Here is a 22,370-nt window from a genome sequence, read left to right as displayed (position 1 = left end):
GGTCCGGCCTTTCCTTATCTTTTATTGAAATGAGTCTTTCACAGGTTGCTTGTCATGCATCATAGATTACCATAGATATTTTTTTTTTAAACTTGTCAAATACGCAAAGACTTGTTTATGTCATACAAACAGTCACCCTGATCAAGTTACCAGCAAGAGCAAAACTTGCAGCCGAACTCCAAACACACGTCTTACTTTTGGCGTAATTTCAAATTCTCTACCGGTAGGTTTGGCTAATTTCAGTTGATTAAGTTAGGATAGGTTAGGTTAGGTTAGGTTGTTAGGATAGGATAGGGTAGGATAGGTTAGGCTATAATATGTTAGGTTATGTTAAATATTAGGTTTAGCAAGTTAGGACTTTACTGGGATTTGACCTGATAGGTGTTCGGGGGCTCACTAAGGTTTGGTTCAGTGGCAGTCCTAGGTGGTTAAAGTTAAGGAGGTCTTGGGGCCGAAGCCCCCCAGTTAGGGAAAGTTAAATTAGGATAAGCTAAGTTAGGCTGGATCATTAGGCTTCTTATTGTATTTAAATGTCTGATGCACTAACGCTTCTCGTCGATGAGATCGTCGGCATTCGGCAGTCAACGCATCCAGTTGAATATAGGCTGCCAAGGGCGAACTGGCGGCTTCCTAAATACCCCAAAATAAGCATATATAATTTTTCAGTCCTTTTCTGCAGTTAAAATTCAATATTTAACTACCTGTGTTGCATATGTACCAAAATTACTTTTCCTCAGATCGGGACTTTGTAAGAATATACTTGGAATTGTCGGCCCGTTTGGTAAAGAATTACCGAAATTTAGGTCGATGCAGCTGTTGACTTATTAAGAGATCATAGAGTATTACCAAGAGAGGTTGGCTGTCCTAACAATAAACTACCGTGTAATTACAGAAAAGGTACTGGGTACTATAGACACTGGACAAGCTGTTTATGCATTATGGTTAGGTTGGGTTGTGATAAGGTGGATGTGATTTGATCTGTTTCTGCCTCCATTTCTACTGAAAAACAACCAGCAAGATGTAGTTTCTTTACTTTGAAGATTAAGGTTGAATGCGATGGGATGGTTAATATTGTCAGGAGGGGGCTAGTTAGGATAACATTGTGTGTGTGTGTGTGTGTGTGTGTGTGTGTGTGTGTGTGTGTGTGTGTGTGTGTGTGTGTGCTCTCCCACCCAAAACCCCGATTCTCCACCGGTGTCCGTCATCGTCAGAGGAGAGGGGGTGGGAGCATAACTCGGAAACATTTGATTCGGGACAGGTTTGATGGTTACAAGTCGATCTATTCACAAGTTAACACACCAGAAATACATACTGTAATAATTAAAATACATGGTTGTCCGAAATGGCAAATTGACCAAACTTTTGTCCTTGCCTGAAAATTTGATATAGTAAAGAGGCTTGGTTGTATCATAGTCAAGAGGCAGCATTTTGGATGAAGGTCATGTACTGTGTGCACGTCATTAACAGCCATAAAGATTGGTGTAAATATTTTAAATATTGTTCTTTCCATCTCCAGACAATGTATTCACCTCAGGAAGGATCTATAGTTGTGAAGGGGTTTAGGCTGTAGCAAACCACTCCCGGTTTCACTTGTCTCCCCTTAACAACTCAGTAAATGATCTGCAGAAAAAAAAAAAAAAAAAGTCATTAGATTCAAGGGATGCCGAGCCTCAAATCTTTTATGTCCACAATGGACACTTTAGGATGAATCTCACTGTTTATAATCTGTGTACTTTCCATGTGTACGTAAATTGTTGGCAGCTGTATCGTGAGACCTAACATATCTTTCTCCTTTTCATGCTTCCGTTCAGAGGCTTTCCGGTGCTGGATTATAACCAAAGGCAGGTTGGATTATCGTGTAGTTTAGAATAATCAGTGTATTAATAGGATCTTCGTCATTATCATCATCATCATCATCAGTGTCCCATTTCCCTGTCACATGAGGCAGGGTGGATACAGAAGCTACAAATTTGAAACTGATAAGTCGAAGGAGCTATTAATAGATTCTAAGGCGAAATGGACCATATATTCATTCACTCAGGGTACCTAGGCCCGGTTTTTAAAAAAAATCATAATTGGCAACTCTTCCTTGGCTACGCCTTTTGTTCAAGCAAGTGTACATTGTTTTTGTGACCAACATAACCAGTAAAGTATAAAAATAATGTAGTATTTTTTCTTGGATTTTTCATAATTAAAAACTGTGTTCAGTGTCCGTTGTGATAAGCAATCTCAGTACATTAAAAATGTTAAGATAATGACTAAATAAAGGACAAGGATGGAGTTCTACGGTAGCACAACATTAGGCTACCTCATGTTACAGGCTGCAAGAATAGTACTTTCCATTACCTCACTGTCTTATCAATAATCTTTTTGTCAGGTTAATGTATATTATACTGCTGTTAAGATCTCACAGCATTTGTTCAAGTAATTTCGAGGAAAAATACTTAAACATGTAAAAAAGGAAGCGTACGCAATACCCGTACGCTGTATATCGCGTGCAATCTATCACAAACAGAGGTTTCCTCTCGTAATTAATACGATGACAATCTACTGAACATGGTATACGCCTTCTAGGTTACTTTACTTGTTAATATCTGGAGTCATTTGTTTTCTTCAACACCGAGATAGTCTTGTTTAAATCTTGTAGTTTGCAGATTTCGTTGCCAAACGGTTAACCATGTTCCTCCAATATATTACCACTATGCCGGGAATCTAATCCGGAACTCATAGGTGAGAGCCAAGCAGCAAGCCATGATTTTCCCTATGTAATATACAGGTTTCTCTGTTTATTTAACCGCGTACTTTTAAGCGTCGGTGTACTGGAAGCCTATTAGAGGGTACAAATTTCATCTAGTGCGACGAACTGCAGAAGCCACATCACAAAGAAACACTGTTAATTACTGAAAAACAACAGGTAGACAATCGGCTCCACTGACATCTGTGAGGTGCGAGGTTATGCAGATCCCGAGTAGCTTTTAATTTTTACTTTTTTTACGAACTGCCAGTGGAACCAATCGCAAAAAACTAAACATTCCCAATATCTATTAACCCCTAAAACTTCGGTGTTTTATGAGTTTGGCGCTTAGCCGTTTTTTTTTTTTTTTTTTTTCAAAAGTAGACTGATTTTGAGCAGTCATAGCTCCGTAACTGCAGCACATCAAACACTCGATTAAAGAACAGAATACTCAGCAATCCTTTCTCTCTCCTTTGCAAGTGTTCCCAGGTCTCAAGGTGGAAACATTGAGGAAGTAGAAGGGAATGAATGGAGGTATTTTCGGAGTTGCAGAAGGTTGTGTTTCGAAGAGTGGCTGAGTCTGCAGTTACAGCACACAACCCTCCCGCCTACCTGGGTCAGATGGGATTCCCCGCTCACACTCTCACATACTCCTCTTTGCCCCACTTGACCCTGACTATCCTTTCCACTGCCCCTGCCACTGGCACATGTACGAATCAATGCCCCTTGTATGTGTGGCCAGCTCAGTTTATTCATCCAACTTTTCTGGCCTTTCCAGAGTGACACTGTGCACCACGGCATATGGGATGGGGGAGGGAGAAGTTTTCCAGTGTGTATTACACATTATTTGCTGCAAAAGATTATATCATTTTCTCTGCAAGGACAGTCTCTGTCACGCAAGATCACTTGAGTTATCTGTGTTTGTTTTCTTTTGTTACACCCATGCCATTCGTATTTTCTTAAGTACTTACTTGGCTAAGCTCTTACTACACTAGAGGAACTGCACAAAATAGATATGAGTGTACTATCACAACAAAACCAGTTTACACACATACTGCACAAGATGGCCATAACACGTATTGACACTTGTATTGCGTGTTCACTTTCACTGTATCCTGAGATCAATTCCTTATACCTCTGTTTTCGCATACATTCTGCATTCTAATGTAATAAACTCACACACTTGGCAAAATTCTTAATCCCACTAGAGGAACTGCACAAAATTTGTCTTGTTTGCTACCACAAGTGGACTAATCTGAATACACATTGCGCTGTAATACCGTAACACTAATTTACACTTGTACTGCAAGTTCACTTACACTGTAACTTGAGAACATTTTCTTATATGTGTACATTTCCATATATTCTAAATTCTTATGTAGTAATCTCAATATGTACACTATTTACACATCCTTACACATCAGTGCCCAGTATCTCAACTCAGTGTTGTAATTGAAGAAGCACTCTGTGCACAGTGCCACCTTGCACTCACTGCTCTGGAAGTGTGTATCCTTGCCAACTTGCTGCCATCAATGACTCTTCAGGCAGACATGGCGCTGCCTGTACAGTTTCTCCCCTGCATGTATTATACCCCAGGTTCACTATGCAGTGACACGAGGGATAGTCTGCCTGGGTGACTCAGTCAGGCAGAACAGCAGTGCTGTGTAGCTGGCTGTACACGTCCGTACTCTACTAGTAGTTCGCGCACATGTTCTTTCACAAATTCACGTGAAGAAAGACCTGTGCCAAGAACCTGCCTGAACAGAATGTGTTGAGCACAGTGATATCAGGACGCTGTAGGAATGCTGTCTTGTACTGCCTGCAGTACTTCTGGACACAGCTGATGGCACCAGTCTGCATATCTGACATATTCACAATCAGCATGCTGATGTAATCAGTGACGGCATCAGGCTTGATCAGTGCCTTGATCCTGAGGTCCTGCATCACACCCTACATCTCAGCTGCATCCGGCATGCATCTCACCATTGTGAAATTTAGTAAAAGCATGTTGACCCTTCCCTTGTCATGCCAGTGAATGGCCAACATGTTACCACATAATCCTGGTGAGTTAATCCCCCTTCTCAGCCTTGGCAGGGAAGGCAGGGTAGTGCTTCCTATTGTGCCATATAGTGCCACAGATTCCTGTCCCTTGCTCAAGGAGAAACTTCATCGATGCCTGGGACGTGTAGTAGTTATCTGTGAACAGAATGTGGTTAGCCCCGAAGTACTTGTCCATTAGCACTTTCACAATGGCACCTGAGCTGTGTAGGTCGTCACTTGGGATATCCACATCTGGCACAGAGTACACAACAAAGTCCAGCACATATCCAGTCTTGCAGTCACAAACAACAAAGAATTTGATGCCAAAACGATGAAGTTTGGACAATATGTACAGGATGAATGACAGTCGTCCCTGGAACAATTGAAGCGACGCATCCTCCACCACTTTCTGAAAACGGTGGAAAAACGTGGTGAAAGATTCCTTGAACATGGTAAAAATTTGGCAAATTTTCCACAACCTGCAAGGTACTTGTCCCACACCATGATTTTCGGACAGACAGGCGTGGCCATGAGATCGACCATGATCCAATATTCCTGGATGGCATGCTTTTTTTATGTGTGCTATCAACGTTGTCAGAGCTAGCTACGTGTAAAATCCATCCATATCCACAGGGTACCATTTCATCATGTTCGAGTAGTCATGGGATGGGAGGTGGAGCCAGCATAGGGAGTTTTCCTGATAAGAGTTATCTCGTGCGCTAGGTATTCCATGACGTACATTTAAAAAATGCCTTAAAAAATGCGAAATGCAGGAGGTCAGTGTCCTCGGGATATCTGCCTGGACACCTGCCTGTGAATCATCAGTCTTGGCAATTGTCATGGGCTCAAACCCCTCCCCCTCCTTTCACACAAAGGTCTTCGTTGTCTCCACACGTGGCCTGTGAGAACTGAGACGATGGGCACGTTCACCATGTACACCCCAGCCTCTTGACCGACCAGCACGCCCACGTGCACGGCATCTTGCACAGCAGGGAGGGGAGGGAGAATAGGTTGAATCAGAGGGTTGATTCACCATGCGGCGATGCCTGGGGAGTTCTGAAAGGAAATGTTGCCTCCTGTTGCTGCCCAAATGGTCGCCTCTGTGGTTGTAAGACACAGATGAAGGGTTGGGCTGTGAACACATTACACTCGAAGTTCCAGGGTGGTACGATGTGGGTGGTGGTGTCAGAGAGCCTCTTCTTAGACTACACATAGGTTGCAGGGCAACCAAAATGTGGCATTTTTTGTGCACATGACTTTTGGGCATCCAAACCTCAGTGTTGGAGTCCGACATCTCAGAGGAGTTTCCTGAGATGTCAGAAGGGTAACGGATATCACTATGCACTGCAGGAATATCAGCCACCACTGTGGGGTCCTCTGTCACTTTCAAGCAGCAGCATGGAACTATGGGAGGAGGCAGGGGAGGGTGGCCAGGGCACTTCACTCGTCATATGGTAGCTCCTGCTCTCAGAGGTAGTTTCGCCACTTGATAATGATGATACCATGATCTTTAATGCCCTCTCAGTAGCAGTATCACTCAACCCCATCGATGGATACATAGGAGGCTTGGCAGGGGTCAGGTGGTCACTTGCAAAAGGTAGGGAAATGAACGATCCAGAATCGAAACCCACGTTTCTTCTCGCTACAGTGGTGAGCTGGAAACTGGCCTGGGGTGCCACCTAGAACATTACGTGACGCACAAGACACCACAGAAAATAGGTAGGAATTCAAATGATGGCAGGTAACGTAAAATGACTATAGCTGTAATCCGAGCTGCCCCAGCCGCAAGTTTCATGACGGCTATAACCATCACCTGAATTTCAGGGGTTCAGGTAGAGCATTAGTCTATAGCGTAAGGAACCTCGAGCACAAGCTGAGAAAAAAATTAATTTCAATTTTGATTACTACGGAACTCAGTGGAAGTGGTGCTACATTATCCGTCTGTATATAATGTTTCAACCCTTACAAATTCTCAGCTCCATCCCACAGGTTATACTCAATACAAGTTGTTACATACCGGTATTTGATATGATGTAGAGCTATTCTGTCAGCTGGTGCAAATTACATGTATTAGATGGATTGTTGTGGTCAGCATCCAGTAATTTGTATCACTAAGTTCTTTCGATTTCTTGTTATCCATAGTTTACTTTCACACGTATTCATCTACCATATCAAGCAGTCTTAGCATAACCTAACTTGTGTAAATTAATAGCCTGTTATTTTAGCTCCGATCTAATCTGACCTGACTTCATCAGACCGTACCCCACCTAACCTGCCTAATTAATTTGTTTTAACCTTATCAAAAAAATTAACTTCATCTCACCTTATCTAATCTAACTGATAAACTTAGTCTCTCATAATCAAATCAAATCAGCTTAACCTAACCTAATGTAACCTAAGTAGTGAATATGGCACCAAATATTATTCTGTCGACAGCCCCTCGAGTGGAGGACATTGAGGTGAAGCCAGAAACACGCAGTACAGTGCAGCTGCCCACACCGGTGTCCACGTGAGTCAAGCATCCTTTACCTTTCTTAAGCCATGGAGCCTGGTGATGTCTTTTTCATTTTATCACAGAAACTCATGCATGACTTCTGGAAGAGGCTGATGAGCCTGTGACTCCAGCTCTAGATCACTCTCATTTCCCATTTTCTGATTATTTTGTTCACCATTGGATAGATTATCCAGACTGGAACTGAATGGATTAGATATAGCCTCAATAAATCTCTGCAGTATGAGGCTTTTCATAAGTTGAAATTGTCTGGTAGCAGCAAAAATAAAATTAAAAAGATGTCCCTGGGCAAAACTGTTTAAGCTTGTGACCCTTTGTTTTGAAATGTCTAAGAGATTTCTGGTAAAGGTGGCCACCATCATCCACACATGTGATGTAGTGATGCTTACTTCTTCCTCAGCCTTTATCGTTCTTTTTCAGTCTGCCCTCCTCTCTTCCCATTTCTCCCATCTTTCCTGTCACGTTTTATTACTCTTCTATCATTTTCGGGTGGCTTTGAGTGACAAGCCTAATGGTTTATTGTACGCCAGGAAACCACTTACAATGCTGCGTGGTGGCCATATAAACAGTCTGAATAAGGAATTGACAGCTAATAATGTTTTCTTTATACAGTATCTTGGTATGGTATTTTTGTTTAACAGAAAATTATTAGACATTGAAGTACGTATAGCGAGAGATCATAAGAGAATGGTAACATCAATATGGTATTTGTATTTTCTATCATGGCAGGGTCACTTGATGTTTTCCATAACAGCTAAGGTGATGAACAGTCCAACCTCGCTGCACAATCGGACTACATCAAGTGATAGCCAGTTATATAGCGATGTTCTTATAACATGGGTTCATTGGGAATATACTTTTGGTCAAAGGTCACTAACCCTAAAAAGTCTAAAAACAAATTTCCAGGTCACCTAAATTGGTTCCTTGGCAGGTTTGAGTCATCAGTGATCCACTAAGCATGTAGTGCAGTGGAAACAGACGGTTAGCGCAACCAGCAGGCATATTTATGTAAACACTATTATTTTTCACAGAGTGAGCTACAGGAATGAAGAATATCTTGTTATTTATGAAAAGAGGGAGAGAAGCATTGTAGTAATTTTTTGTGGGATTAAAAGATAAGTTTTGAGGGGTTGACTGTGAACAGCCAACTCACCTCTCTCCACCACTTTGGGTTCTTACTAATTGACCCTAATTAAGTCCAGTAAATATAGAATTGACAGCTCTTTGAGTCAGGAGTGATTCTGAAAATGAACCCTGGATGATGATGATGGCCAGACTACTGGAACAGCGTTTCTTCCAGACAGTGGGCAGTATCACAGAAGAGCAGTCTACTTTCCTGAGTCTTTACTTTTCCAAACCCTCTTCCACACTGAATGTGGAAAATGACGGAATTTGACGGCACCCTCTGAGCTCGTCTGGATTTGCCAGTTACTATTTTAACCATATACATGAATTATTAAAATCAAAATTTATTGCTTCATTAAATTAACAACACAAACGCAACTCCATGAGACCAAATAAATTTTATGTAAAAACCAAAACCAGTAGCAATATTAATATTATTGAACACCTTTCCTTTTCTCACTGGAAAGTTCTGCCTTGGCAGATGCTAGTCTGTGAATTTTAATTCATGGAATATTAACTTGCATGCATTAGTCACTGAACTCTAAAGTATGGAGAGGCTATCTCCGCCGCGGGCGTGTGATTTTGGCCGCCATATTGAAACAGCAGCACTCAAATTCAAATACTTTATTTCCACTAACCAGTGGTTATTAATAAAGATACACTCGTCGCTTATAATACCAAAACATATATGGATTATGATTATTTTTCTGACTAGTTCAGCGAATTATATCGGATACATTAAGCCAATGAGTATAAAACAACGCCATAGGTTGCTGCGGTGTAGAATATACCCTTTATGGCACCATCCATGTCATGAAACCGAATATCCAGATTGAAAAAGGCCGGAAGAAACATGGAAATATCTACAAGAGAGTGTGAACAGAAAAGAAGAGGATATGGAGAGAAAGAATGGATATAAATGGGCCCGTTTTAGTGGCCTCATTCATGCAGGGATACTGGGGAAGAATCTCCCGCCCCACCCCAGGGGGCAGTAATGTTACAGAATTAGCAACATGATTTATTTCTTGCTTGTGAATGTAATGCCATCTCTCTGATGAATTCCTTTACCCATTTTTGCATCCAGAAGCTGAACAGCTGACCATGGCACTATATATTACGGAATCATTGGCTGCTCTCAAAAAGCCAGCGAACACCTCAGTTAAAAAACCATGGGCATCAGGCGTGGTGTAACATGGCTGCCGCTATACCAGCTCCGCCCTGGCGGCGGCTACATAAATTATGCTGTGTTACCCATGAGAAAGCCTCTCCATATTATCGAGCTCAGTGACCAATGCACGTCAATAATGCCGCCATATTGGCAAGGTCGTCGGACTGAAAATAAACAAAGGGTATCAATGGGCAGAGGGGCAGATGCTGACGTTTTCTGGCCATAACTTTCTTAACAGTGCATGGATTTCCTTATGTAACAGCTTCTTTCAAATCTTATAAAAGATTTTAAAGTAATATTAAATGCATCTTTTCTTCCTTGGTCCGTGTTTGCCACAAACACATCTCCAAAGCAATCCTGATTAACAACAAAATGCAACACGTGCGTCTGAGCTAACTGCAGCGAACTTATTGCTGAAATCTGGCTGCAATATGATATGACTCATGACAAACCTAACACATGCATGAAGTTTAATTCTTTTTAGCATCGTGTAAAATATATGAATAATATGATAACTGAAATGGAGTTTGATAAAGAAATAAAAGAATGACTGTGAACATGTGTAAATTATATGCCACCATAGTAAAAATATTGGTTATACCTTTTATATACGTAAAACATCAAATATATATGTATCTGAATAATGGAATTCTGGGAGTGTTACAGTTTACAATTTACAAGGACACGATGAAGCAGGGAAACACCCAGTGACAATTGTTGAATTCAAGAAAGCCTTTGCCACTCAACCAGTGTGGCAGTATGAATGAATATATCAGATTTTAGGGGGAAAAAGATGTGAAAGAAGTATCAGAACCTGGGAACTAATTTCCATATATATATATATATATATATATATATATATATATATATATATATATATATATATATATATATATATTTGGGGGGGAGGAATATTTGCAGTTTCACAGAAATTTTCAAGGCTTGAGTTATTGCCAGAATCTTATGAACTGAAATAAACATAAAACTACAAGTCCCCAAATGATCTTGGAAATGCTGAACGTCTGAGATTGTTAGGTTCATATGTGGGTAGGTTGTTAGGATAGTTATTTCATCAGAAAATACACTAATGTAACCCAACATCGCATTTCTGGAGTAAATTCATTTTAAACATATTCACCATACTTTAATTTTGCATGCATAATGTGTACACAGTGCCATCTTAGCTAAAAATTGCAAGAACAAACGAAAGTGAGGTGGCGAGGGCTTTCTTGACCTTTACCTTACGTGGCTTAGTACATGAGAATCTGAGTACTGTACGCTGATTACCTTTCTTGACCTTTACCTTACGTGGCTTAGTACATGAGAATCTGAGTACTGTACGCTGATTACCATAGTGAAAAAGAATAATGCATTGTGGTACTGTCAAACGTTATATTTTAAGGTTAGCTGTTATTCACATTGACTATAGTGTTTATATTACAACTCAGTGTGGAAGTACTGCACGCCTGCATGCATCAGTGTGAGCAGTGCAGGGCTATATGACGTTTATATTGATTTTATAGTACAAATTGTATATACTTACCCATGAAAAGTTTTTCCCTGTTGTCTGGTGCCAATTGTTTGCTTGTTTGTGTAACACTGTGGCATTTCAGAGTAGTTAAAGGCGGTACAAATGTAGACTAGACCATAGCAGACGATGTTCACTCGACTTTTCCAACATGGCGGCCAAATTGACGCATGTATTGCCTCCCCATACGTCATCTGTGTTTATATGTCAGTGTTAATAAGCTGCCACTAACCTACAAAAGAGGTGCTAGTTCTCAGGTTTCAAAACCACGTAAAGCCATCAGCCCACCATTTTGTGGTTAAATCCTTTGCTTCTGCAGTAATTATGACATTTATATCAGAGAGGTACACATTTACCGATCACGCAAGACAGCTCTCAGTGAGGGGAAAAAAAATCAGCATGCATAGATAGAAAATAAAGTCAGAAACATGTGACTAACTTCACATGGTATGTAACACAAGTCAAACGGACTTGCGCCGCCAGCGTGTATATTTCCATAAACTTTTTATTATTTTGCACTCAAGGTGCTGCAGTCACTAAGAATATATCGTTATATGAGAGTGAGATGAATAAATGGAAATGAGCAGAACTGAAAGCAGGTTGAGTACCAGTAGCTATGTATGGTACATAACACAAAGCAGACAGGTTGCACCAGAGTGCATATTTATATACCGGTAGGTATTTTATTTTCCACTAAAGTTACAACTGGCACTAAGAATATTTGTTATTTATTGAAAGTGTTCATCATGCATTTTAAATGTAATGCTACGTTAGCGATGGTGGTCTAGTGGCTATGCACTTGCTAGAAGATGACGTAATACAATGCATGAAAGGAGGCATTATGACTGTAGTGAAACGTATGACAGTGTGGGCAAGTGGTACAGGGACTTCAAAGGGGTGACGGAAAGAAGGGATCTTGAGCTTCTTACTCAGAGTGTGGTTTTGCGCCCGTAAACATCGGGCAGACATCTTGGCTCAGACGCACAACTGTTGATTTGTGGATCGCTGTACGGATGCTGAGGGGATCTGGGGACCGCTCTGATTGTGTATGCAAAAATTCACGATGGCTGAGTGCGGAAGGGGAATAACTTCTTAATGATCTGTGTCTGTGTTGTTGTATAGAGATTTGACTACTGATTCTGTCAGAACTTGGTATCTTCAAAATCACCACGGATGGAGGACAGTTGGAGGGATACTTGGTAGAGTATTACAATCGCCTACATTGCACTAACAAATTTATCTTACAGGACACTTCACGTGGTAAAGGGTGTGTGTAGATACGGTTTTCACACTCTTTATCGCGGGTGACCAAACCTCCAGGAACTATTAGTCAGACACAGTATTTTTGGATTATTCAGGAGCCAAGGAATGAAAAACGTTTTTCATGTAATCTTATACTAAATCTATATAGACCTAAAGTAATATTATTATTGTTGCATATGTACACTTCCCTGTAAGTAATAGTAAAGCTACGTTGAACACTATATTAAGTACAATTATTGTATTGCAGCCAAGGTTTTACAACAGATAATAATCTTTTCCGTAAGAAAAAAGAGAAAACTGGTAGACAGTCCATCGTAAACATGTGCGAGGTATGGCAAGACAACAACTTCCTCACATGCCATCCTCAGTGGACCAAAGAACTGCATGTGGCTTGTAAGCCTGGCTTGCCCACCCATGCTGTAGATCATTTCATTAGGTATTTATGTTTCCCCTATTTATTTACCCTCAGTGTGTCCCATATGTACCGTAGTTCGACCTCACTGACGATGGGTCCGCGCAGTGACTCCCCACGCAGCACCAGGTCCGCCCCGCAGCCCACTGGAAGGGGGAGGGGGGCAGGGGGAGCCTCTCCACGCTCAGTGCGCTCGTCAGCAGCCAACAAAACCTCCACAGACACTGCCACAGACAGCCAAGGTTATGTGTCACGGCGGACGTCAAGTGTTGACAGCCAGTCCTCAGTGGACTCCCGAGGGCACAGGAGGTGGGTTGTTGCTCTGTCTCTCCTAAAGTTGTATTTTTGAATGAGCTCTTCTATGGATGGAGTACTGATTTACTTCTGTTGTGCTGATCTGATGCATGATGCCCAAGGTGTCTTTCATTCATTTGGTAAACTTTCATATGAATGCGGCTTTCTTAATATACCGTACATATTTCTAAAGATGGCTGCTGATTGTCAAGTGGTTTTGTCTTTGTTCCCAATCTTGGATCCATGTCCCCCACCACTGAAAGATTGCCAAGGGTTCGTAAGCTAGGTGTTTGTGTGTTTAAGGTTGTTTCAAGAGTGGAGTGTGTACATTAAGTAATGACTGACAAGATTTAACTTGGATCAGTTTTTAATTAGTTGCATCATACATTCTGGGCCTGAACATGGATGATATGACCTAAAGGAATTAATATACTGGGGCCACAGTAAATGCAGTTACCTTATTCAGGGAAATTACCATGTTACAAAACCAAGTTAATCAAGGACTGCATTGAAAGATCATTATCAGAACCTTTCATTTCCTGGCCACTCAGCTTGTCATTCCTTTTACTCATACTGAAATTACCATCAAAATCTTTCCACAATACTGTACACACACACACACACACACACACACACACACACACACACACACACACACACACACACACACACACACACACACACACACACACACACACACACACACACACACACACACACACACACACACACACACACACACACACACACACAGGAATCGATTACACTTAACTGGACTGATGTCACACTTGGCTCAGGCAGAGTGATGTTATTCATCCCCATGTCATGTTTTTTTTTTTTAACTCATTTGTAGGAGGAGAGTCACAATATCACCACCTGCGCAAATAAAAGACATGCTAGAAAGGACGCAGTACCTGAGGGGTCACTGTATAATGGTAGCAACCTGAATTAACCAAATTTTACGAATGAAATACAGTACTTTGTTCCCGAGTAAGTCATGCTGTTGTTCTGATACTTCCTTGGCTGATGGTTATGCCAGCACAATGTAGGTATGTAGTCAATGAACATGTTTGTCATCACTGACTGGCCAAGTTGTGTAGTGTATTGCTATGACTATAATTAAGTTGGCAACACAGTGACTCAACAGAAATCTGACTGCCAAACAGACTTAGCACTCTCTCTTTTCCCCATCAGGCCGAGGCGAGGTCGGGCACGATCTTCAGATGGTGAGAGTGAGGCCAGCAGCAAATGTTCCTCATCTCGCTGCCACCGCCATCGTCACCGCCACCGCCACCACTCCGATGATCCTGACAACCACAGACATCGGCGACGCAGACACCGGCACAAGTGAGTCAGTGAAGGCTTGACTGTGAGACTGACAAAAGGACAGAACTCCACTCATTAAGAACATAATTTGCCCTTTCCATAATATCAACTTCTAGATAAAGCTGTTTTCAGTGCCGTATTCAAGATCTAGATATTTGTACTAAAGAAAAGAAAATTTTGTCCGTAGTATCTGTCTGTAGTCAGATACCTTAATGGTCACAAACGTATTGCCTCCATGTTATCCTGTACTCCATCACACACTCCTTTCTCTTGGATCTCCCTCCCTGGTATACCTATCTGCCCCTTCCCTTCAGCTCATTCTTGCCCTCCCCTCCCCCCTCTTCCCTCCTACCTCACATACACTCTCCTAGTTAGTCAGTTTCTTATTGTCCATTTTCTTCACATGGCAAAGCCTTCTTAGTGTAACCTGCTTCTGACAGTTCTTAGCATATCTACATCAACAGTGCAATACTCCCTAACTTCCTCAGTTTGTTTGCCTCTCTGTGTAAATTCAAGCCCATTCATATATGGGTATGAGACATTGATCAAGAAATATTGTATGTGGTGTGGAAGAAGAGAGTTGAACAATCATTCTGAGAGAGATGACAGAGAAAGGAGAGTTACAAGAGAAGCATGTTAAGACAGTAACCAATATTTCCATGATGCATTTACCGTTGTTATCAAGAGTTGTGACCATGGAGACAGTGGTTAACTTTGTACTGCATGCACCGTATATAGTCGGTAATTCCTTTACATTGTTACAAAAGTGTGTCAGAATCTAATGAGATTTTGCCCACTTGAAATGTATTATTCAAGGTGTGTGAAAGTTAGATTCATGTTTCATTAGTTTGAGACCTCAGAAATGTAGAAGCATTACCAGTATTGAGCATAGCAATATGTGTTTAGCATTATTCTTACTTAACAATCTTCCTAATATTCACATATTTTTCATTTTGCTGACACATCATGCATTTCTGGTTCCATTAGTTTGGAAACAAAAATCACAGGTATATTGATTCATGTGACAGTGATCCAGCTACCCAGTAATTTTACATTTCACTTAACTTTAGAACACTGAACAATAATCCGACTCACACCAACACTGACGTGTGGTAAACTTTACCCCATTTTCGAAAAATGAAAAACCATAGCTAGTAAATATTAGTATTTATTCAATTAGTTGGCATACATAGAAAATATGGCCTTTGTGCTTGACTCTTAGTGTGAAACATACAGCTCGAAAGCAATTCTTAATACTAAGGTGGGTAACTAAAAAAAAAAAAAAAAAAAAAAAGTAAAAATACTAAAATGCACTATATGACTTTGAAGAAATCCCTGAGGCACAGAGATGACTGCAGCTGAGGGCTTGGCTGTGGGCACACGAACACCCAGGTCATGGGAGCCTCTGCTGACAGAGCCACAGCCTTTGGGCAGCACTAGGATCTGTGTGGGGGTTGCACATAGTCTTTGTCCAAATCAGTGTCATACAGCAATTCATTTTAACCTCGCAGGGATCAACTGGGTCACTGCCGCTATAAACCGCAGCAGACAAAGCACTGGTGTTCATTATTGGAGTGACCTCATCCTCCTCGTAACATTTCTTGACCTTTGTTCACTATTTACATGTAAATGTAATTATTCAATATCTGACAAAGAAAAAAATGTTACCAAACAGCACAGACTATGCTAGATATCACTTTTATACATATTTAGTCACTCACAGTCACTCGGAGATGTCTTGCACAACACCTGAAAGAGAGAGAGAAAAAAAAACGTACTGTATCACAATGTCATTCACTCGAGCATCTATTCTTATCACAATACCCCATGCACACTAACTTGGGGTGAAGTTTACCCCAGATGTACTTTTGAGAATACACAATGCCAGCGAGCTGCATGTCACTACCTCCTTTCACGAGCGTTTGATGCGGTATGAAGGTACTGGGAGACCCAGCTTCCTCCGACCTCTATCTCACACTGATCGCGTGATAACCCCCCTAGCGTGGAGTTGCCCCAACCCCAGGGCAGTGTTCTAAGGTTAAATGTACAGTACCGGTATGGTTCAGTTTCACTGGACATTCTGATGACAGTTCTTCACTTTTTTTTTTTTTTTAAATCCATCTCATCCCCTTTGTAATGATAGAAATGGGGTTATTGTCCAACCCAAATATGAACTAGAAAATATTAAAATACCTGCACTGTAGTTCATCCTCAACGTGTAACACCATTCTGAATGTCCTTTTTAATGAAGTCTGGCAGAAGCATGGTGATATATATGGGCTCCATCCTGATATGACCCAAGTATTTATCTTCATTCTTTCACTTGATAATATAAATAGAAGAAAAAGACTGTACCATCCTAAAACTATACCTTCATCCATATTTTATTCTCTCTGACAGAGAGTATGTTTTCACGTCTGTTTGTTTGTTTGTTTCTGTGTCTGTTAGCAGGATTACTCAGAACTAAAAGAGAGATTTGGACCAGATTTGGTGGGTAAATAGCCCATATCTCATGGAACAGTCGATTAACTTTTGGGACCGATCCAAATCATACCGTATTACAGATTCTTGAACCAGAAAACATTTTTGCGAAATCTTAATAAGTGATGAGAAAACCTAACCCATTATGAAGAGTGGTTTGGAAATTACGTTGCCCTTGTTGGAGAGATGCGCTCCACTAAGTGCCCCTCTAGCTTACTGTATTTGAATGTTGCTAGAGAACATCTTTGGCCATATCCTAATACAGGTCTCTACTTCATCATTACTGCGTCACTGACCTACTCAAATATGAGAAGCTGTATTGAACATTCTATCCCAAAATGTACTCAAACTCAAAGTGAATCTTTTTGCTGTAGGTCTGGTAGCAATATGGTGAACAGTGAAGGACAGTGGGCACAGGTACAGGCAGGGGAGGCTCAAGTCAAGGGATGTACCGCCACCGTCCGTGACCTGACCCACAAGAGTGGATACCAACCCTCGGGAGTGGACACAGAGGCAGACTCACAACACCACCACCACTCCAACAAGAAGAAGCACAGGAAACATCGGTAAGGGAACTACTACTGTTTGAATAAGTTCAGGACTTGCAGTATAATGACATGCTTTTATATCTTAATCTTGCCACCATCAGATGATATAATGTAGTTTGTTTGGGAAGGATCTTATATAGTGGATTGGTTAGAGACAGTCCCAATAAAGTAATGCAAATAATGCTTAAAATATCAAGCAAGTGAAGTGGGCACTTTGTTCATAGGATTTTTCTTCTGATGTTGACTCAAAAGTAATGCAACAGGGTAACATACATGCTATCATGGGGGGGCTCATCATCCACTCACTCGATGTAGTGCTGCTTTGAGTGTTTGCCCTCTCCTCGCTTCCTTCCTTCCTCTTCTGTCTTTCTTTCCTTCATTTTTTCCTCTTCCTTCTGCCTACGGGTGACTTTGCACTCCTTCTTCTTTCTTTCCTCTTCCTTTGGCTATGAGTGACTCTACACTGAGTGACTAGCCAGATGGTTTCCTGTACACCAGGAAACCATTTATTATGCTGGGTGGTAACCATATAACCAAATTACGGCGCCTGGTGGTTTAGTGGGTAATTAGGGCGCTCCAATCGGATTGAGCCTGTGTAGGTTTATATCCAAGGGATGGTTGGGGTTTATTGCTAACATAATGCCACTCTAGGATGAGTGAGGTTGGCCACTCTCTTCTCAAATGTCAGGACCAATTTGCCTAGCCCTGGGCTCTTACGCTCCTCATGGGACAACATAGGACTGGATGATGGATGGATAAATATTAAGAGGTTACATTCAGTGTAATAATGTCAATACATCATTTCAGCATGATACAGCCATCCCTCATCCAATCCTACGTTGCCCTATGAGGAGCGTAGGAGCCCGGCGCTAGGCAGTTGGTCCTGACATTTGAGATGAGAGTGACCAGCCTCATTCATCCCTGAGTGGCATTATGTGAGCAATAAATCCCAACCACTCCTTGGATATAAACCTTCACCGGCTCAATCCGATTGGAGCTCTGTAACTACCCACTAAACCACCAGGTGCCAAAATTTGGTTATATGGTTACCACCCAGCATAGTAAATGGTTTCCTGTACACCAGGAAACCATTTGGCTTGTCACTCAGTGTAGAGTCACCTACAGGAAGAAGGAAGAGGAAAGAATGAAGGAAAGAAAGACAGAAGAGGGAGTGTAGAGTAACCCGTAGGCAGAAGGACAAGGAAAGACTGAAGGAAAGTAAGACAGAAGAGGATGGAAGGAAAGAAGGATGGAGGAGAGGAAAGGGCAGACACCCTAGAGCAGCTCTACATCGAGTGAATGGATGGTGAGCACCCCCACCTACCACCAACATTGTACAATTTATATATAACACATATTAAGTACCTGTATGTCCATAGAGGCATTTCCCAGATTTAGGGTATGATCAGGATGGGAAAAATGGGCGCCTTCACAAACTCAGGAGTTGCCAGTGATCGCTGGGTAATTTAATTAGGAACTCGGTCAACTATTCCTGGCTCGCACAACCATATATTTTCTATAATCCCTTCCATGATATTTAGTGATAAAGAGTACATGAATTCTTCAATACTGTAATCACTGGTCATTATAACAGTTTTCTATATATGATTTACCAAGTAAAATACTGCCTAACAGTTACTAGAATGCATAAAACCACGAGAGGTCCGTTAGCATTCATTACATATTATTAGAAGCACTGAGCTCTATAGTATGGGGATGGGTTTCTCATGGGTAGCATTGCGTAACTTATGTAGCCGCCGCCAGGGCGGCGCTGGTGTAGCGGCAGCCATGTTACACCACGCCTGAAACCCGCGTTTCTGTACTGAGCTGCTCCTTGAGTTTTTGAAAGCAGCCGATGATTCCGGAAAATATACAGTAGTGCCGTGGTCCACTGTGCAGCTTACGGATGCAAAAATGAGCACAGGAATTCATCGAAGAGAGATGGCGTTACATTTCACAAGAAATATGTCTTGTTGCTAATTCTGTAACATTACTGCCCCCTGGGGGTGGGGCGGGAAGATTCTTCCCCAGCTTCCCTGCATGAATGAGGCCACTAAAACGGGCCCATTTATATCCATTCTTTCTCTCCATGTCCTCTTCTCTTCTGTTCACACTGTCTTGTAGATATTTCCATGTTTCTTCCGGCCTTTTTCAGTCTGGACATTCGGTTTCACGACATGGATAATGTCATGAAGGGTAAGTTCTGCACTGCAGCAACCTATGGCGTTGTTTTATACTCATTGGCTTAATGTACCCGATATAATTCATTGAACTAGGCAGAGAAAAAAAAATCATAATCCATATATGTTTTTGTATTGTAAGCGACGAGTTTATCTTTATTGATAAGCACTGCATAGTGGAAATAAAGAATTTGAATTTGAGTGCTGCTGTTTCAATATGGCGGCCAAAATCACACGCCCGCGGCGGAATAGCCTCTCCATATTATAGAGCTCAGTGCTCTCCATACTATAGAGCACGGGGATTAGAAGTCTGGCTGCATGTTTAATTTGAAACTATTACCGGTTAGTTATCAGAGGGATTAATGTTCCATCTGGCAGATCCTGAAGAGAATATACCGACTATACGTAAAAAAGGCACAGCCAAAATAACGTGAAGATGAAGCCGCCGACTAAAATCCCGAGCACCGAATGTCTTCTTGGAAATATCGGTGCCACCGACATTTCCAGGAGGACAACAGCATAACTTGGAGCGGGCGTTTGCATACCATCTTCATCTGATTCCTAGAAATATTTTGCAGCCATACAACTTCATGTTAGCATCAGTTATAGACATATGTCTGAAAGTTTTATTTGATTATAATAAAAGACATGGCTGGTACTAATTGGTTATAAGCTATGAAGAATATTGTCCCGACGTTTAGACGGTTAGTTTTGTTTAGTGATTCCCTTGAACTTTATCATGATGGAGCTTCTTTTCCTCATTTTATTGAGCACATATGTTCATAAAATTATACTTATGAACGAACTGATCAAGGAAACATTTACCATGCAGTAGTTTAGTTGATCGCATTTTTATTTTTCAAATTAAGTTATCAGGTGAAGATTGGCAACTTTGACAGCAATGCGGTGTCATGTCCATTTTGTTAAAAAATTAATCGAAATTGTATAACTCTGGCCTCAGATTTCACACCACCTCAAAGTTTGATTTGGGACGGTATAGTATGAAATTATTTGAAGTTAATTGCTGTAAATAACGTTGTGGGATGACGATGTGAGTTGTCCATCTTTTGTCCATTGTACAGAAGATGCTGTTTAACCACATCCACATTAGTTATTATATTTTTGACATTTGGTGATGTAATGGTCTGAAGTGCTGTGCTAGGGACCATGAACTCCTTATACATTCCCAGGAGGAGGCTGGCTGATTATGTATAAAATTCTGTCAGATATGGAAGCCAAGTAGCCATTAATGTCCAAGACTACAGTAAGCCAGCCAAATGCCTCTGCATATCACAAAATATGGTAATATGAGACTAGCTTTTACTGTTTTTCCCACTCCACAGAATGGGCAGTGCATGGTGTTTTTCTAGGGAAGAGAAGGAAGTTTAGAGAAAACCATAACTTGGCAATAAGTATGTCTTTACAGTAAATCAGTTTTAGGGCGAACTAAGCTATTGTCACTGATGGCTCTGTAGAGCTATCTGTGGTATTATTAGTAATTTTTGCAAATCTCTAGGTTTCACAGCAGTATCGCCTGCTGCAGAAAGGGGCTGCACAGTTTTGTAATGCTTGTTATTACAGTAGTGTATTTAATCTACTTATATGTTAAGGTGCATTTTATGGATGGATTATTTTCAAACTGTGTGTTTCTGAATTAAGAAAGGATTATTGAAGAATGTTGGATGATGCATAAACTTCAAAAATGATCCAGTCCACCCCCTCCCTAGGTCCCGCTCTCGGTCGCCTTCAGAGGCCAAGAACAGCCGGCTTCCAGATGAGCTGCGTCGCCATCTGGATTTTGACCTCCAGCGCAGCCAGGGTCTTAGTGAGGCTCAGCTGCGGCAGATTCCATACACGCGTGTTGAGACAGCTAAGACCATCAAAATCAAGTACACGTCGCCCAAGACCAAGAGACACAAGAGCCCTCGCAGGTCTAAGAGGTGAGACTAGGAAAGCAGATACAGTAAACTCTCAATTATCAGTCAGCACAATATCTGGCCCAATGCAATATCTAGCTCAGCTATTTTAGCTCTGTTAAAGTAATATCCGTCTAAATTATGCAACATCCAGCGCTGAAACAGGAAGTAACCAGTGGTCTTGTGCAATATCCTATGTTGAGGCGTCTCAACCGGCTCGTACGCAGTAGTCAACCGATGCCAAGGGGAAATCCCAAAACACGGGAGCCAATGAAAACACCTGCTATGTGCCAGCCAATCAGAATCAGTCATGGGGGTGGCTTATCTGGCACACCAAGAATGTCTTCGCGTTCTCATTGTCGCCCGTGGATGTCGTAGAGTGAAGATGTGCCTGTGTGCCCTCCATTCTTTTTAACCATGTGGTCGCAAAATCCTGGTGATTTGACTAACTTTGTGATGCCCTGTGTTTGAGCTACTGTACTGTATTGTAATGCAAAACTAATGGCCTATCAGTGCTCATGTTCTAGTGCACTGTTGCGATTGTTAAACTACCATTGTGCTGTCTTGTGTACCATACTGTTTTTATGAGTGCGAAGCCCCCAGTGCTATTTCTCCCCATCGATGCCAACACGTGGTGAGTACATACAGTAGTACACCATGTACAGTACCGGTAGCTGCTGGATTGCCTTACTGTATCATTATTGTTTTTATGTGCTTAGTTTTCATCTTTTACTCAAGGTGAAGTTTTTAGGATAAAGGGTCAAGACAGGATCACAGTACAGTACAGTATCTGGCTCAGAGCCGAATTTTGAGCCAGATATGCATTATCCATCATTTCGCGTT

The 22,370-nt window shown here is 41.4% G+C and overlaps 1 protein-coding gene across 1 annotated transcript in view; it reads left to right on the top strand.

Annotated features, from left to right (window-relative positions):
- The window catches only part of LOC145401919 (uncharacterized), a 492,294-nt gene that overhangs the window by 431,078 nt on the left and 38,846 nt on the right, over positions 1 to 22,370 (top strand). The window contains exons 13-18 of the mRNA XM_080274025.1: positions 1,812 to 1,841; positions 7,211 to 7,283; positions 12,840 to 13,091; positions 14,271 to 14,423; positions 17,258 to 17,449; positions 21,339 to 21,551. Of these exons, the coding sequence (XP_080130151.1) occupies positions 1,812 to 1,841; positions 7,211 to 7,283; positions 12,840 to 13,091; positions 14,271 to 14,423; positions 17,258 to 17,449; positions 21,339 to 21,551 (913 nt within the window). The remainder of the gene's footprint in view (positions 1 to 1,811; positions 1,842 to 7,210; positions 7,284 to 12,839; positions 13,092 to 14,270; positions 14,424 to 17,257; positions 17,450 to 21,338; positions 21,552 to 22,370) is intronic.

This window comes from Coenobita brevimanus, chromosome 57, assembly GCF_032717465.1.
Source record: "Coenobita brevimanus isolate Jiangsu-jjx chromosome 57, ASM3271746v2, whole genome shotgun sequence".
NCBI lineage: Eukaryota > Metazoa > Arthropoda > Malacostraca > Decapoda > Coenobitidae > Coenobita > Coenobita brevimanus.
The sequence above is the reverse complement of the archived record's forward strand: the minus strand, read 5'-3'. Positions and strand labels throughout refer to the sequence as shown.